The following is a 16,076-nucleotide window of genomic DNA, read 5'->3' on the forward strand; positions in this document are numbered from 1 at the left end:
ACTCAATCAGTATTTTCCAAATGACTGATGCACAGTGTTACAAAGTCATGAATAAGAGATCTATTCAAAGTAGACTAAGTTTAAGCAGCAAGTACGAAAAGCTGATTGATAATGGTTTCAGATTCCATATTGCAACTAATCTTCAGTTCGGGTGTAGTAGCAAAGAAGAAAATCCACAATTATGTGAAAGACTATTAGTTAACCCTCCTATTTCCAACTGTGTATCTGTGTGAGGAAAGACCGTTCATATACTTCCAACTAAAAATAACATGGACTACAGAAGCATGTATGCGAATCCACTGTCTTCTATTAAGCTAGCCATTGAATAGTTTTACAAAACTGTGAAATAATTCTGCTCTTCTAATAGTTACTTATCCTGAAAAACTTACTTTTGATAAACTGTGTTATTTACGTTAATGTATAATAGGCTCATTGTTATTTTAAGTTGACTGTAAACAGTTGTTTAAAATTTTTCTGTTGTGGGGCACCTGGCTGGCTCAGTCAGAAGAGCGTGTGACTCTTGATCTCCGGGTCGAGTTTGAGCCCCCCTTTGGCTGTACAGATTATTTAAGTAAATAAAAACTTAAAATTCTTTTGCCGGTGGCTGGGTGGCTCAGTTGGTTAAGCATCTGACTCTTGGTTTCAGCTCAGGTCATGATCTCACAGTTCCAATCCCGTATCTGGCTTTCTATCAGAATTAATAAATAAACTTAAAAAAATGTTTTCTGTTGTAGTTTCTAATTAGGTAAATAACAGTAGATATATCCCACTTAAATTAAGGAAGCTCTTGAGGTCCCTGACTTTTAAATGTATAAAGTACTCCTGAGACCAAAATTTTGAGAATCATTGTTCTCTAATGTATTGGCTCAAGTTTCAGTTTTTTGGATTTACTGTAGTAAAAGTTGACTTTGCTCACATTTTTCTTTTTAGCTATCTGAGCATTTTCATCCCTCTGTTGCCCTTTTTGCAAAGACTATCCTTCAGGTAAGTCTAAAATACTACAAAGATAAGAAATAAGAATAAATAATCTACTTTTAGATAATCAATAATTGGCCATACACTGTTTTCTGTCTACCACATAGAATCATAAACATTTTCTGCTGTTGTAAAGGAGCAGTGGCTTGTCTAATACAGTCCAGCAGATAAGTCTTCCCACTCTGAGGTGAATGGAAGGAAATACAGGATATTAGAAAACTTCAGCCATTACTTAACTACATTCTGGCTTGTCTCCTGAGGAAAGAGTGCCCATTCCTTTCCCATTTGCTGTGTTTGCCACGTCAGTGTTTGGTTCCTGGTTAATAGTTAGATGACCTATAGTATTAATATCATTGGCCTATTGATAAAGTCAGCAGTGCATCATAAAGTACATATGTGTATGTATGAGTGTGTGTGTAATTCTTCAAGTAAAGAGAGATGAGACGGATATTTGAACCATCATTTATGGCATATTTGTGCCGTTGTGCATTGTGTTTTTCCTTTTTTTTTTTCTTATCTGGATGCATCTATATAACTTGAGTTAAGCTCTTAATCCTCCCACCCTCTCCGCCTTTCAGGGAAATCATATTCAGTATTCAGGGGACCCACTCCAGGATTTTACATTAATGAGATTCTTAGATCGATTTGTATACCGAAATCCAAAGCCACATAAAGGCAAAGGTATGCTTCTATTTAATTATTTGGTTTTCAGTGTTGATATTTAATAAATAAAATGAGCATACAACTAGGTTTTACATTGCACTGTCTTGATTTTACATTTCAGAAAACACAGATAGTGTTGTGATGCAGCCAAAAAGAAAACATTTTATGAAGGATGTTCGTAGTCTTGCTGGTAAGCATCAAGCCTGGACAGTTGAAATGAACAAGTCAATAATACATAAGTTGTGTTATTCTTTCCTCCACTTTACCAGAATAAAACTGAGCACCAGAGACATTATCCATCTCTTATTCCCAAAAATGTGTATGTATTCGCGAGTTTACCACGTCTGACTGGGCTTTTTCTTTTCTTTTCTTTTTTTTTTTTTACATTACAGAAAGTTTCAAACATATCCAGAGTAAATACACATATCGTATAATGAACCACCTATAACTGTCACCAGCTTGAACAGTTATCAATATTTTGCCATTTCTGTATCATCTATAGCTTTATTGGTGATGACCCCCCCACACACACATATATAACTATCTTTCATAGTTAAATACCATCTTAAGCTCTCTAATATGGGTTCAGCAGAAAACCCACAACTGCTTTTGTCACAAAGCATCATTTTTTTTAAAGGTTTCTCCCCTTTTTTTAATGTTTATTATTTTGAAAGAGAGTGAGCATGTGCGCACGCATGCAAGAGTAGGGGAGGGAAGGGGCAGAAAGAGAATCCCCAAGCAGCAGAGCCCAACGTGGGGCTCGATCCCACAAACTGAGATCATGACCTAAGCTGAGATCAAGAGTCAGATGTTTAACCAAGTGAGCCACCCTGGCGCCCCACAAAGCATCATTTTAAACTAGTTGATAACCTTCTGTGGGTTTTGAGTACCCATCTTGTGGACCTGATTCTGTTTCTGTATTCAGATATTTCTTTATATAATAAGTCACAGCTTTTTGTTCAGAGACTAGGGTTAATTTGTACCTTATAAATCATTTAATTCCCAACTGATTTCACAAAGACCCAGAGATGTAAATGGACTTGCCCAAAGTTAATAGTTAGAATTGACCCAAATCTGCTTTTAATCAAGAGGAGTTAGAAAATTTTATTGTGAAGAGGGAAAACTAATATTCCTATAGTGCCTTGTTCTTGTTCCTTAGTTTCCGTCTTAGTATTATGTAAAATTGTGGATAATTCTGTTTACGTTTACTTCCTGTTCCAGAATGGCAGGCATTACTGTCTTTTTTCTGAGATGAAAATGTCAAGTTTAAAGTGATTAAGAGAACTCTAATTTTCTCTTGAAATTGGGATCCTAGATGCAGTTGGAGGACAATGAGAGAACCATGTTCTTTCTCTGTGATGCACTGGTGGCTGCATACTTCATTGTAGCTGACAAATAGTTTCAAATGTTGGGTCTTCTGCACTCAGACTTTTCCAGAGATTGTTCTATGCACTAGAAGATGCCTTCTGTCCATCTTCCTTAACATTTTGAGACTTTAGAGTTTAGGTATGCTGTATGTAGTCTTAAGAGCTTGAATAACATAAAAAAGGATTACTTTAATAAAATTTTTGTCTTAATCTGTTTTCGTAGTGAACAGTAAGGAATTCCTTGCAAAAGAAGAAAGCCAAATACCAGTGGATGAACTATTTTTCTACAGGTAATATACTTAATACAGTTTCATTTGGGGTACTATTAAAATTGAAATTTTTAGATTCCATAAAATGTTTCATTAACATAAGTGTGTCTTGAAAAGATTAGAAAGTAGGTTTTTTGTTGTTTTGCAAAGGGAATTTATAAATCATTCAGTTGCTAATCTTAAGATATCTAAGTGAAATCTGGGGCACCTGTGTGTCTCAGTTGGCTGAACGTCTGACTCTTGATTTTGTCTTAAGCCTTGCCTCGGGCTCTGCTGAGTGTCAAGTCTACTTGGGATTCTCTTCCTCTGCCCCTTTCCCCAGCTTGTGTGCATTCTGTCTCACTCGCTTTTTCTCTCTCTCAAATTAAAAAAAAAAGATATGTAAGTGAAACTTAAGAGCAAGTAAATTTGGGGGAATTTTTTATGACTCTTGACTTTATGAAACTTATCTTTATTTTTTTAATATAGTAATTGTCTTATAGGCTTTAAATCATTACCAGTCTAACATAATAAGCAACTCAGGAGTAAGTTGTCTAAAACATGGTTCTAAGCAGAATTAGCAAAATTCACTGTGCTGCTATAGAGAGAAGTCCTAAACCTACTAGTACTGTTATCATTATCTGATTGGTTAATTCCATTTGATTTGATTTTTAAAAAACATTTTGTGTGAAGAATTTTGAGGGTATGATCCCATTTGCAGAATACCATGTTTCACTGTACCCTTGTAAGAGGATGCATCTGACATAAAATATTGTGATTAGATATTCTCTAGAGTCACAGTTGGTCTTATTCTAACACTTAGATCATTAGTGTTGATGCTAAAACAACTTTTTACTATGCCGTTTAATTAAGATGAAGTGTTTTTATGAAATCTTTGAAATGTATTATACTTCACATCCAGAGGCTTCTATTTTAATTCAAAACTTTTTCTACAATAAATGCAAATTTTAGTCATTTATATCCAGCTGAGTTAAGTTTTTACACTTGTTTGTGTCACTGGTCATAGGTGCTTTAATTATAGTTAAATGGGCTCTTTCATAAAATTATCAAATATATAACATCTATTTTATTTTAGATACTATAAAAAGGTTGCTATTGTTAAGGAGAAACAAAAACGGAATGCAGATGAAGAAAGTATAGAAGATGTGGACGATGAGGAATTTGAAAAGATGATTGGTAATTTGTTTTTGTCAGCTCTTCAATTTGTAAAATAACCTATTTCTATTTCCTTTTAGAATATTGGAATATTAGTTGTAGTAATAATCTTAGTTTTAGATAAATCATTTAGCTAAGAATGCCATGAAAATGACAACAGAGGATTGAGAAGTACCTTGGTGGCATATGGTAGTTCACCTACACTTGCTCCAGAGAAATGTATGGGATTGTGCATGGACTGTTAATGGGAAAAATAAGTTTGTATTTACATGGTATGTATTCCTTCTTAAGGCCTAATCTCTTATAAAAGAGAAGCCATTGTTACTCTTACTAATAATCTCCTTGCACTATTCGTAGCAATAGTCTGCTGTTTCATCTGTTTTACCTTTGTGATCCACAGAACTAGAAAAATTTTAATCTATATTTAGGCTAAAACAAAAAATGGGAAATTAGAAAAGCTTACATTGAGTTTGTTTTTCTTGTGCATCGTATAGATAGAATACCATAAGCACTTAAAAACAACCACTTAAAAGGACTACAAATTGCTAAGTATTTTGATATTTACCCTCTTCCCATAAAAGAGTTGTAGAAAGAAGTTGAAATTAACTGGAATCCACTTTAGTTTGGGGATTTAATTAATTAATTAAGGTCAGTATTTAATTAAGGTCATAGGTTTATGTAGATTAATCAAACACACCAGCAGTAATCAGATTTATATCGTTTTGGTGTTTACTTGTCACAACTAACTAGCACAGTCATGACTGTGTTAATTGATTCAAATAGAAGACATAGGTCAACTTTGTTATTCCTTGCTATATCTGACAATTTGTATATTGTTCTCTGACAGACACATTTGAAGATGATAATTGTTTCACCTCTGGAAAGGATGACCTTGATTTTGCTGGGTAAAATACTTCAATTTTTTTGGTCTTTTCTTAACTTTGTTGTTTTCTCAGCATTTCCCAAATTGTCCTCAGAACAGTAAAGTACAGGACTATGATGTGTAGGAGAAGTTTATTGAAATAAGTTTGGGAAATGGATTTGTACTTTCATTTTAGACCTTTATAATACACATTAGTGTATTAAATAGAGATTCTGTGCTTATTAGCCTAGTACCCTCTGGTCACCAAAAAACACTTAGGAAAACAATGTTCTCCATTACAAGTTTTTGGTTTTCTTCAGCAACATGAAAAAGAAAAAAAAAGGTGCTAAGGAAGACCCAGAAGATGAAGATTCAGAAGGCAGTGATGATGACCTATTTGATAACTTAGATGATGATGAAGTTTCTTTAGGAAGTCTGAATGAAGAATTTACTGAAACTGATGAAGATGGAGGAACATTCATGGATGTGTCAGATGATGAAAGTAAGGGCATTTTTTAAATATGGGCCAAAAAAACATATCTTCCTTTATTCCTCAGTGTAAGCTAGTTTTTCTACTACAGTGTTCTTTTTTTTTTTTACATATTATCCTGTATTCAAATTAATAATGAGATCGGCCAAAAATTTAAATAGGATATATATATATCCTATATATATGCATATATATATGCATATATATATTATTTTATTTTAAGGAGCATGAGCTGGGGAAGGGGCAGAAGGGGAGAGAGAGAGAGAGAGAGAGAAAGAGAAAGAGAAAGAGAAAGAAATACGAATCCCAAGCAAGCTCCATGCTCAGCGCAGAGCCCGATGCAGAGCTTGATCCCACCACCCTGGGATCATGACCTGTGCCAGAATCAGGAATTAGACACCCAACCTACTGAGTCACCCAGGTGTTTGGACTTTTATTTTAATCAGCACTTAAGCTGTCTCTTCAATACCTGTTGAGCTGTTACGTTCCCCCTTTTAAATTTTAGAGTAGTAATTATTTCTAAAAGTCAAAATAATCATTTTTCTTAGCCCAGTGGCAGTTCTGTTTTTTAAATTGCTTAATAGCATGGTGTTGTTTTTTGTTTTGGGTTTTTTGAAATAGAAGTTGATGACGTCAGCTCCAAAATCAATACAAAGAGAAGCAAAAGGAAAGGTGCAAATGATTTGGACTTTGCTGGATCATTTCAAGGTAAGGAATGCATTTACTCTCTTTTAAACCTAAACAGTGGTTATGGGAAAGTTACCACTCATTATTATTTTGGGAAACTTCTTAATTGGTTAGTACAATGTAGTTTTTGTTTTTATAATGGATAGTAACAGTTTTCTCTATTTTTAATATGTGAAAGTTGTTTGCCACATATGCCTTCAGTTTTTTCTTCATAACTTTTTTCTTATTTAAATCTCTCGATCATCTATAAAGTATATCATAACAGATTATGCCTTTTAATGTTAACACTTGTAAAGTGGTAGTAAGAGAAAAAGGTACTGTATCAGGTGACAAGTTTAACTTTTTAATAAACATATAGAAAGCAAGGGGCTCCTGGGTGGCTCAGTGGGTTAAGCATCTGACTTCAGCTCAGGTCATGATCTCACAGTTTGTGTGTTCAAGCCCCACATCAGGCTCTGTGCTGACAGCTCAGAGCCTGGAGCCCATTTCACATTCTGTGTCTCCTCTCTGCCCCTCCCCTGCTTGTGCGCTCTCACTCTCTCTCTCTCAAAACTAAATAAACATTAAAAAATTTTTTGTAATGTAGAAAGCATTATATTTTATTCCTGAAATCTGTGATAAATTCATAGGCTTACTTTTTTTCTATGCTTTGCTTCTAATGTCTCGTTTCTGCTGACTAATAAATACTGATAATGAATAAAAATAGATTTGCAAAGTTAAAAATAATTAAAATGCTTGACAACATTTCTTTTAAAATGAAATGTTAAAATATTTTGGACATTAAATATTTTTGCTAATAAGTATCAATAATAACTATATTTTGGTAGTAGTCTCTCAGACATTTATACCTGCAAAACTTTTATAAGCCCTTTCAAGTACTGACAACCATAGTCCTCTTAATTAGATTGACTTACCTGATATGTAAATGATAACATTATCTTTCAGATTTTGTCATCGCTGAGTGGTATAAGGTCACAATTTAATACTAGCCTGTGCTCAAATATAAGACAGCTTTTCCCAAAATCATCTCCAAAAAGAAACGTTGGGGCTCCTGGCTGTCTCAGTCAGCAGAGCATGCAACTTGGAGTTCTAAATTTAAGCCCCATGTTGGGTGTACAGATTACTTAAAATTACGAAAACGGCACCTGGGTGGCTCAGTCGGCTAAGCATGCAACTGTTTTGGCTTAGGTCATCATCTCACAGCATTCCTGAGTTCAAGCTCCATGTCAGGCTCTGCACTGAGTACAGAGCATGCTTGGGATCTCTCTCTCTCTCTCCACCCCTCCCCCATGTGCTCTCTCAAATAAGTAAACTTAAAAATGTTGCTTTATCTTAAGTCCTACTGAGACTTTCATGAAAAGATGCTCTCTCAGTGACCTTACTATTATTTCTGAAGACCAGAGCCTGAAAGATGTTAGATCTCAGCTGACAATAGTTTTGAATTAAAAGATACCTGACATAATTGATTAAAACAAAAGAAGGCAAAGGAATTTCAAACATTGATAAATTGCAGAGGGAGAGGTGGGTGGTATTCACCCTATATTTGCAAATGTTGGATATCCTTAAGGATAAACAAACCTTAAGGCAACTTTAAGAGGGCAGTAACAGGGCTCACCAGTTGAAGTTATAGATATATACATATAAGGTGAGTGAAAACCAAAAACGCGTTTCCAGGTGCTATACACAAATGGGAATTTTAGCTAAAGAGAAAATACTCAATAACAGTATCCCATTTAAGGATACACAAAATTTGAGATGAAATGCTGTAGAAGCTATTTTATCAAAAGTGGCTTTGGTATCAATGCACAGACTTCACATGATTGTTAGTAGCACCATTATTATTAACTGCCAAAAAGTGGGAACAGTTTAAATGTCTGTTGACTAAAGAATAGATAATGGAATATTATTCAGCAATAAAATGGTATTAAGTACTGATCTGTTACATGTTATAACATGGATGAGCTTCAGAAATACTACGCTAAGTGAAAGTAGCCAAATAGAGAATACCACATAGTGATCCCACTTACATGAAATAACCAGAAAAGGCAAAAGCCTTCTTGGGAAGAGGGCACATGACTGCAGATGGGCACCAGGATCTTCTGGAGTTGATGGAGTTGTCCTAAAATTGCATTGTGATGACGTTGAACAACTCTGTAAATTTACTAAAACATACTGAATTACACACTTAAAAACAGCTGAGTTTTATTATGAATTTTATTCCCTAATAAAGCTATTTTAAAAATTGGCCCACTATGGGGTGTCTGACTCTTGATTTTGCCTCAGGTCATGATCTCATGGTACATGGGATCAAGCCCCATGTCAGGTTCTGCGCTGACAGTGTGGAGCCTAATTGGGATTCTCTCTCTCTCCTCTCTCTCTGCCCCTCCCCCACTCATACATGCATATTCTCTCTCAAGAAATAAAAGTAAATAAAAATCAAAAAAAGGTTTTTTTAATGTTTGTTTATTTTTGAGAGGGAGAGAAAGACAGAATGTGAATGGGGGAGGGGCAGAGAGAGGGAGACAGGATCTGAAGCAGACTCCAGGCTCTGAGCTGTCAGCACAGACCCTGACCTGGGGCTTGAACTCACGAACTGAGATCATGACCTGAGCCAAAGTTGGATGCTTAGCCAACTGAGTCACCCAGGTGCCCCATAGTGAATAAAAATTTTTAAAAAATGGCTCTACTAGATGCAAAGAATTTGAGTAATATTGTTTCAGAAAAAGTGAAAATGGATAAAAACGGTATTTCTAGTTAATATATTTTAGATAATGTGATTTTAACTAGAAATACTGTTTTTATCCATTTTCACTTTTTCTGAAACAATATTACTCAAATTCTTTGCATCTAGTAGAGCCATTTTTTAAAAATTTTTATTAGTGTATGAATTAAAATTTAATGAATATTAGAAATAGATGTTCTAGTTTTTTATTTTGAAAAGTTTATGTTCAGAACCTGGGTGGCTCAGTCAGTTAAGCGTCCAATTCTTGATTTCAGCCTAGGTCATGATCTCGCATTCATGAGTTCAAGTCCTGCGTCATGCTCTGTGCTGGTAACGCAGAGCCTGCTTGGGATTCTCTGTGCCCCTCCCCCTCTCTTGCCCAATGTCTCTCAAAATAAATAAACAAACTTAAAAAAAAGTTTATATTCACAATTATAAGTTGAGTGTTATTTTTTCTAAGGAGAACCATTTTGAGAAGTGTAAACAAAAATTTCATTTACAACATAATATACCTTCCATCACTTTCTTCACTGTTAGTCCAAAGAATAAAACCTCTGACTTAATGAGAATTTACAGTTTGCCTTAAATATTCCAAAATTCATCCATGTCACCCTTAGAATTAATCTTGCCTGATACTATGAAATTAGGTAAACCTTGATCAGTGGCCAAATAGGAAAGGCAGTCAAGACACTATTTGTCATCTAAACAATTTTATTAGGATACGATTTTAAAAGTACTATATACTAACTCTTAAATAAAATATATTTATTTTAAAATGCTAGCTACTTAATGGTGCTATGAGGAAACTGTAATTCTGTATTTTAACCCAAATACAACTTTTTTACAACAAAACTATGTTGAAAGATTGTTGAATCACTGTTGTATACTTTGAAATTAATGTAACGTGTGCCCACTATACTTCAATTTAAAAATGTTGTATTTTTCCAAAATTAATGGATTTACAATTTAATAGTCTACACTTACACTTTTTTTAGGACCAAGGAAAAAAAAGAAAGGAAATTTCAATGACTCCAGCCTATTTGTATCAGCTGAAGAGGTAAGGTTAAAATACTGCTTCAGGATGTTAGCTACTCTGGGGGTAACTAGCTGGCTCAGTTGGTAGAGTACAGAACTCTTGATCTAAGGGTTGTGAGTTCAAGCCCCACGTTGGGTGGAGAGATTAAAAAATAAGATCTTTAAAAAAAAAGCTAGCTATTCTACACTGCTTTGAGTTTTCTAATAAATGTATCTCTTTTTAAGTTTGGCCACCTACTGGATGAAAATATGGGATCCAAGTTTGATAACATTGGCATGAATGCCATGGCTAACAAAGACAATGCAAGTAAGTAACTTGAATTTTTATGGAGGTTTTTAAGTAGCCTTAACTTACAACTTCCGAAGACGTAAGTATTTTTAGACAACCTTTTTTAGTAAGGATAAATAAAATGGTTCCTTACAACCCTGAAGGAATGGCTTTTTTCATCAGTGTCTGGGGAGCATGTAGGATTAAAAAGCATTTAGACTACAGCAGTAAAGATTGTAGTTACGTTTGGGTCGCCTGGTGATGCAGTCAGTTAGGCATCCAACTCTTCATTTCGGCTCAGGTCATGATCCCATGATTTGTGGTCATGATCCCATGGTTTGTGGGATCAGGCTCTGCACTGACAGTGCGGAGCCTGCTTGGGATTCTGTCTCTCCTTCTCTCTGCCCCTCCCCCACTTGTGTAATCTGTCTCCCTCTCTCTCTCAAAATAAATATAAAAAACATTTTTTAATAAAGACTGTAGTTACTTTAAACTGTTTAATTCTTTTAGAGAGGCAGTTTTTATATATTGTGAGTATGCTTAGTAGCTTTATTAAGTACTTTATAGACATTATTTCTGATATTGTTACTGGCTTCTGTTCTTTTGCCAATAAAAGCGTTCAGGGGAAATAAAATCTTTAGGGTATTTGTTCCTTTGTTGACCTAGTCTTTTATTTGTTAAACAGTAATCTTTAACAATAAATGCAGAAGGAAAGCAACAAACAAGAGCAGGGGATTTGCATAGTGGATGGGAAATGACTAAGCCATAGCAGACCAGAAGTTCCTGTTTTGTTCTGTGGGGCCAGGAGTCTACAACATGGTGTGTTCATCTTTCTTCTTTCCCACAAAGGTCTCAAACAGCTTAGATGGGAGGCTGAACGTGATGACTGGCTACACAACAGAGATGTAAAAAGTATCATCAAGAAAAAGAAAAATTTCAAAAAGAAGAGGCCAAAAACCACTCAGAAAATTAAAAAGCAAAGAAATTGATTGTTTTCTAAATAAACTATAAGTTAAAATTGTACTTACTCTTAATTTTTGCTATTCAGCCATTTTTCTTGATCTTGCTCTCTGACTCCATACATTCCAGACTGTTCAATAGATTTGTAATAAACTATAAATAAAGACAGCTGTCATTTATAAAATCATGTAAAAGTGTCAAAATTAAACTATATTGAAAGAAATCAAACGTCTTTTCCTTATTTCTTAATAGTAAAGTAAAAAAGACAGTAGGATACGTATTTCACTTACAAGCCCTCTAGCATCTGTACTGTTATAATCACTATTTATTAAGCATTACTTTATAGCAGATACTGCGCTAAGTGATTACACAATGTCATCTTGTTTAATCCTTACAACAGTTCATAAAGATGGCCATTATTATCACTACTGTATGGAGAAACAGCTCCCAAGAAATTAGCAAACCAGAGGTCACTCAAGTTTTAGGTAGTGATTTGATTACATCACCACCTCAGATAGGTTTCATTCCAAAGTCTACATTTTTAACCACTGGCTAACTACTGTCATCTCCAAATGAGAATTTTCTCCGCCCTGTGTTCTCAGAGGAGCTAAAATAGGGATAGGCAGTAATTCTTGGAAATTGACACCACAAAATTAAAGTCTTAACCATTAATTGGTCATTTAAAAAATTACTTAAAGGGTACCTGAAAAAGTTTTTGTATACTCTTAAAACATACCTTCCAAGATGAAGGGGAATTTTTTGCTCATTGTTTGCCTGAAATCTGATGGAGAAAAAGTGTTAAATATTAAAGCATAGAGTCCATAATTAGTGCTAGCTTTAGGGTTTATGAGATAATCTGTGTTAAGGTCCTTCTGGCAATCAGGAACTATATCCTTTTGGACAGGGTGTAAGTTGTACTTGCCTTACATGTTGCCTCCCATAGTTCCTTTTGGAGTTTTTCAAATTTGGCTTGTATACATGATGTAATTTATTTAGAAAAGGGACAAAAAGCAACTTTTCAGTGTTAATGTGTAGCTATGACGTTTGAGATAAAAAACTGAGTAGACGTATTTCTAATTCCATAGTAAGGCAAAATGGAATCCATAAAAACAATTCATTGTTCGATGGATTCTATTTTTACCCTCTTAATATAATTAGAAACTTTAATTTGCTCTTAAATTCCATGTCGATGTTTTCTTTTACACCCTTACTTGAAAAGTGTAGAGATCGAATAGCATCCAGAACACAGTGTTGCACTAAAATACTTTAAGAAGACACATGATAAGTTTCAAAGATGGCCACCACCCAGGACTACTATTATCTGCTTTAGGAAAAGAAAGCACCACTTAATAATTCAAAAAGTTGAGGATTCTACAATTTCCCCCCACAAAATGTCAAGCACTTTCAGTGATAGCCGGTGGCATGGGAAAGGTTTTTAGTGTCCAATATTGACACACAGGAAGAACTCAGATATGATAGCCTTTGAGAGTGGTTGTTTGATGATTCAGCTATGCCACCACTACTCTACCAGATGATGAGGTATAATTGGCAGGCTGAATTTCTTCCACCCATGTTCCCAAACTAAGCCAGACCAAAAATACTTGCTCTATGCCCCCCGACTAGTAAAATCCATAGAAGTGTGAAACATTCTCTTTCATCTACAAACAACATTTAGGAAGAAGAGTCATTAGGTCCATAATTAACACCAAGTTTTCCTCTTATACCCAAAAAAATGCCCAATACCTGGAAGAAGCAATTTCTCTAAAACTGTTTAGCACCTAAATGCATTAATAGACTGTACACCCCTCTAGAAAACATTAACTTCTGAATTAGAATTACCTTGGCTTGTGTTCATCTTATTAAACAAAAAATACGCTCCAAAAACGCCCACAAGTTCAACTACTAAAACTCCTTTAAAGATCTTCTTTGCCAGTGGTTCCATAGTGCGGGCCATCCTAAGTTTAACAATAACAACATGTAAACCTGAGTGAACACATACAAACTTAATACCACTTCCATAAAAATAATTCATTCCCAGTTTGAATGATGTATACTGTATACTTATTTGTATTAGATGTCCCACATTCCTAGTTTTCAATCTCCACCCCTAAGGGGCACAATGAACCAAAGATACCATTGGATAAAGCACGGGCAGGAGATAAAACTGAAAAAAGCACTGTAAAAAGAACTAACAATTTATGGAACTAAGATTTTTAATTACCTAAGAATATAGAATGTTGAGAGAGAGGGTAAATCCTTTCTTTTTAACCAAAAAAATATTAAGATGATCTAAATGGGCAGCATATGTGAAAGCCCTTTGTAAGTACCCTACAAAAGTAAGGCTATTCTGTAAGTGGTTGTACATGTTTCATAGCTGGAGGTTTTCACTTATTTATACAGCATATAGTGAACTAGGTGCCACAGCCCAAGCATTTCAAAGTTGAGCAACAAATCAACTTGTTCTGGGGAGGTGCTATTCTAACAGTACTTTCAAACTAAGTACATCACCCACAAGGCTTCTTAAAAATGCACATTCCTGGGCCTCACCCTGCAGTTCCCGAGTTCCCAGCTTTCTGATTCAGCAAGTTGAGGGTTAGCATCCCAGTAAGGTGCCTATGTGCATGCAACTCCAATGACTTGTATACAAGAGGCCCCTGTACCACATTAGGAAAACTGATCACCACCATCCAGTAAGTGGCAACCTAGACTTCAGATCTTGATTCGCTTCAATTAAAATAAAAGCCAATCAAAAAGGGTTTGAGTCTTCATTCTCTTTCTCTAATGTAAAAGCTAAACAAGGGAAAGGGGCTATATAAGTCAAGAAAATAACATATGACTCTTACTGAGTGTATGAAACATAAACTCAAGTTATTACTCTGCCTCCCTAGAACCCCAACAACAGGAGAAACCAGTCGTTTTTAATCTTAGGATTTTGATATCGTCAATGTATGCTGTGTCATACTGTTTGTTCTCTAACATCCGTGCAGAGATGGTAAGCTCTGTGATACTCTACAGTCCCAGCTCTCTGCTCACGGTCATGCGTTTGCACCATTTCCTTTTGACTCCTTTTTATAATGCCTGAGACGGGGTAATTAACTACCCTACTTTGTGGGATTATCCGATTAATCTCTTTACCAGGTGTCCCTTCCCTCCAAAATTCCTTTCCCTCATTTTGATAATATGATCACCCTGGGGACTAAAAGATTAAAACTATTGTTCGTATCTTTAAAAACCGAAGCAGAGGAAGTTAATAAAGAACTTGCATGTAACCAACAGGCAGCTGAGTGGGTGGGAATGGAGAACTGTTTTGTTTACAATGCTGTACCTGACACCAAGTAAGTCATGATTGGTACAGGGACCTCTGGTGGGATAAGTTTTAATGTTCAACGGGTGAAAAAAAAAAAATTCTTTTAACTTAAAAATAAAGCCTGACTGCAGCCATAACCACAGTGTAAGGAATCCAAATAAAATCTGGTTTTGTTCTGTTGGGAGGTGAGGTTAAGGGTTCAAAACATAAAGTACAAGTAACACTGTATAATTCAGTGTTTACCTTTTTGAAAAATATATACACACATTTTACATTACAAGTCCCTCGACTTCAGTAAAGGTGTTTATAAAGACTGATAAAGCCTAGTTAACAAAGACCACCAAAGGCATACCTGTCCACGACGAAGTTAGGTTACTAACTAGCAGAGGAGGAACAAGATTAGACAAGATTTTGGAGAAGGACAGAACTTAGGCGAAGTTTAAAAGAAAGCAGTCCCCGAATGGGCTCGAAGGAAAGCAGGGCTGTGCGTCACGGGGGTTCACAAAGCACCCGGCTGAGAAGCTGATTCAGGGTGCACAAGCTTAAACGTGCAAATGTTGCGTCTGAAAACGCCTCATCCGTCCACTGCAGCTGGAAACCGACACGGCTCAGCATCTGCAGGCAACACGATTTATCACACAGCAAGGTCTCTCACACGCACGCTAGATGTTGGGAGAGCAAGGTTTCTCAGCTACGTCCCTGGGTTTGATTAGCTAAAGCACTTTGTCCAGATTCCCACGGTCAAGAACCGAGGAACCAGCGAGGCCTCCGGGAGCTGCCTCAGGCTGGCTACCCATGATCCTCAGGCCCTCGCGCGGCCCCCAGGCCCCCGGGTCTCCGGTGTATCTCGGCGGCCCCCCGCGCTCTCCCGCCTGCCCGGGCTCCCCGGACGCTCCCGCCCGGCCCGCAGCCGACTCCCGCGGGCATCATCGCAGGCTGCACTGCCCGCTCACGGGGCCAAGGTCGCCGAGCGACCCGGAAACACTCGGTCCTCTCCCGCGACTCTCCCGCTGAATGGATGGATATAGCGACACCCAACTTTCCTCCGTATGAACCCAGAACTTCAGCGCGCACCCACCCCCACCTCCTACCCCGCCAAAGAAAACCTGCCCGGCTCAGCGTTCCGAGGATCAAGAGTCAGGACTCTCAACTAGAGTCAGCCCTCGCTCTTACCTGAGGCGCTTACTGCGGACTGCGCATGCGCGAGTGTTGCCAAAGCCCCGCCCCTCCCGGCTTGGCCCCGCCCCGCCCCGTGATTACTTTTTATTGCGCTCCTTTAAAAAAAAATTTTTTTTTTTACATTTATTTATTTTTAA

At 36.6% G+C, this 16,076-nt stretch overlaps 2 protein-coding genes across 12 annotated transcripts in view; one reads left to right on the forward strand and one right to left on the reverse strand.

Moving 5' to 3' along the window:
* CEBPZ (CCAAT enhancer binding protein zeta) overlaps positions 1-11,723 on the forward strand; it is a 22,730-nt gene extending 11,007 nt beyond the window's left edge. For both annotated transcript variants that reach the window (XM_007082416.3, XM_042982151.1), the window contains exons 6-16: positions 931-984; positions 1,554-1,656; positions 1,760-1,828; positions 3,229-3,295; positions 4,350-4,450; positions 5,277-5,334; positions 5,612-5,793; positions 6,403-6,489; positions 10,186-10,247; positions 10,451-10,532; positions 11,343-11,723. In XM_007082416.3, coding sequence (XP_007082478.2) covers positions 931-984; positions 1,554-1,656; positions 1,760-1,828; positions 3,229-3,295; positions 4,350-4,450; positions 5,277-5,334; positions 5,612-5,793; positions 6,403-6,489; positions 10,186-10,247; positions 10,451-10,532; positions 11,343-11,482 — 1,005 coding nt within the window. In that variant the 3' untranslated portion in view covers positions 11,483-11,723. The remainder of the gene's footprint in view (positions 1-930; positions 985-1,553; positions 1,657-1,759; positions 1,829-3,228; positions 3,296-4,349; positions 4,451-5,276; positions 5,335-5,611; positions 5,794-6,402; positions 6,490-10,185; positions 10,248-10,450; positions 10,533-11,342) is intronic.
* Positions 1-15,973, reverse strand: part of CEBPZOS (CEBPZ opposite strand) — a 26,700-nt gene extending 10,727 nt beyond the window's left edge. For 2 of the 10 annotated variants that reach the window (XR_006215932.1, XR_006215933.1), the window contains exons 1-4: positions 13,293-15,836; positions 12,190-12,234; positions 11,522-11,606; positions 8,496-8,587 (exon numbers count right to left, since the gene is read on the reverse strand). Coding sequence is in view for 7 of the 10 variants with exons in the window: in XM_042982162.1 (XP_042838096.1) it covers positions 11,524-11,606; positions 12,190-12,234; positions 13,293-13,485 (321 nt within the window). In the remaining 3 variants the exon portion in view is untranslated. The other 8 variants (XM_015537642.2, XM_042982164.1, XM_042982165.1 and 5 more) reach the window with 8 other exon arrangements.
* Between the last annotated feature and the right edge of the window lie 103 nt (positions 15,974-16,076).

Source organism: Panthera tigris, chromosome A3 (genome assembly GCF_018350195.1).
Source record: "Panthera tigris isolate Pti1 chromosome A3, P.tigris_Pti1_mat1.1, whole genome shotgun sequence".
NCBI lineage: Eukaryota > Metazoa > Chordata > Mammalia > Carnivora > Felidae > Panthera > Panthera tigris.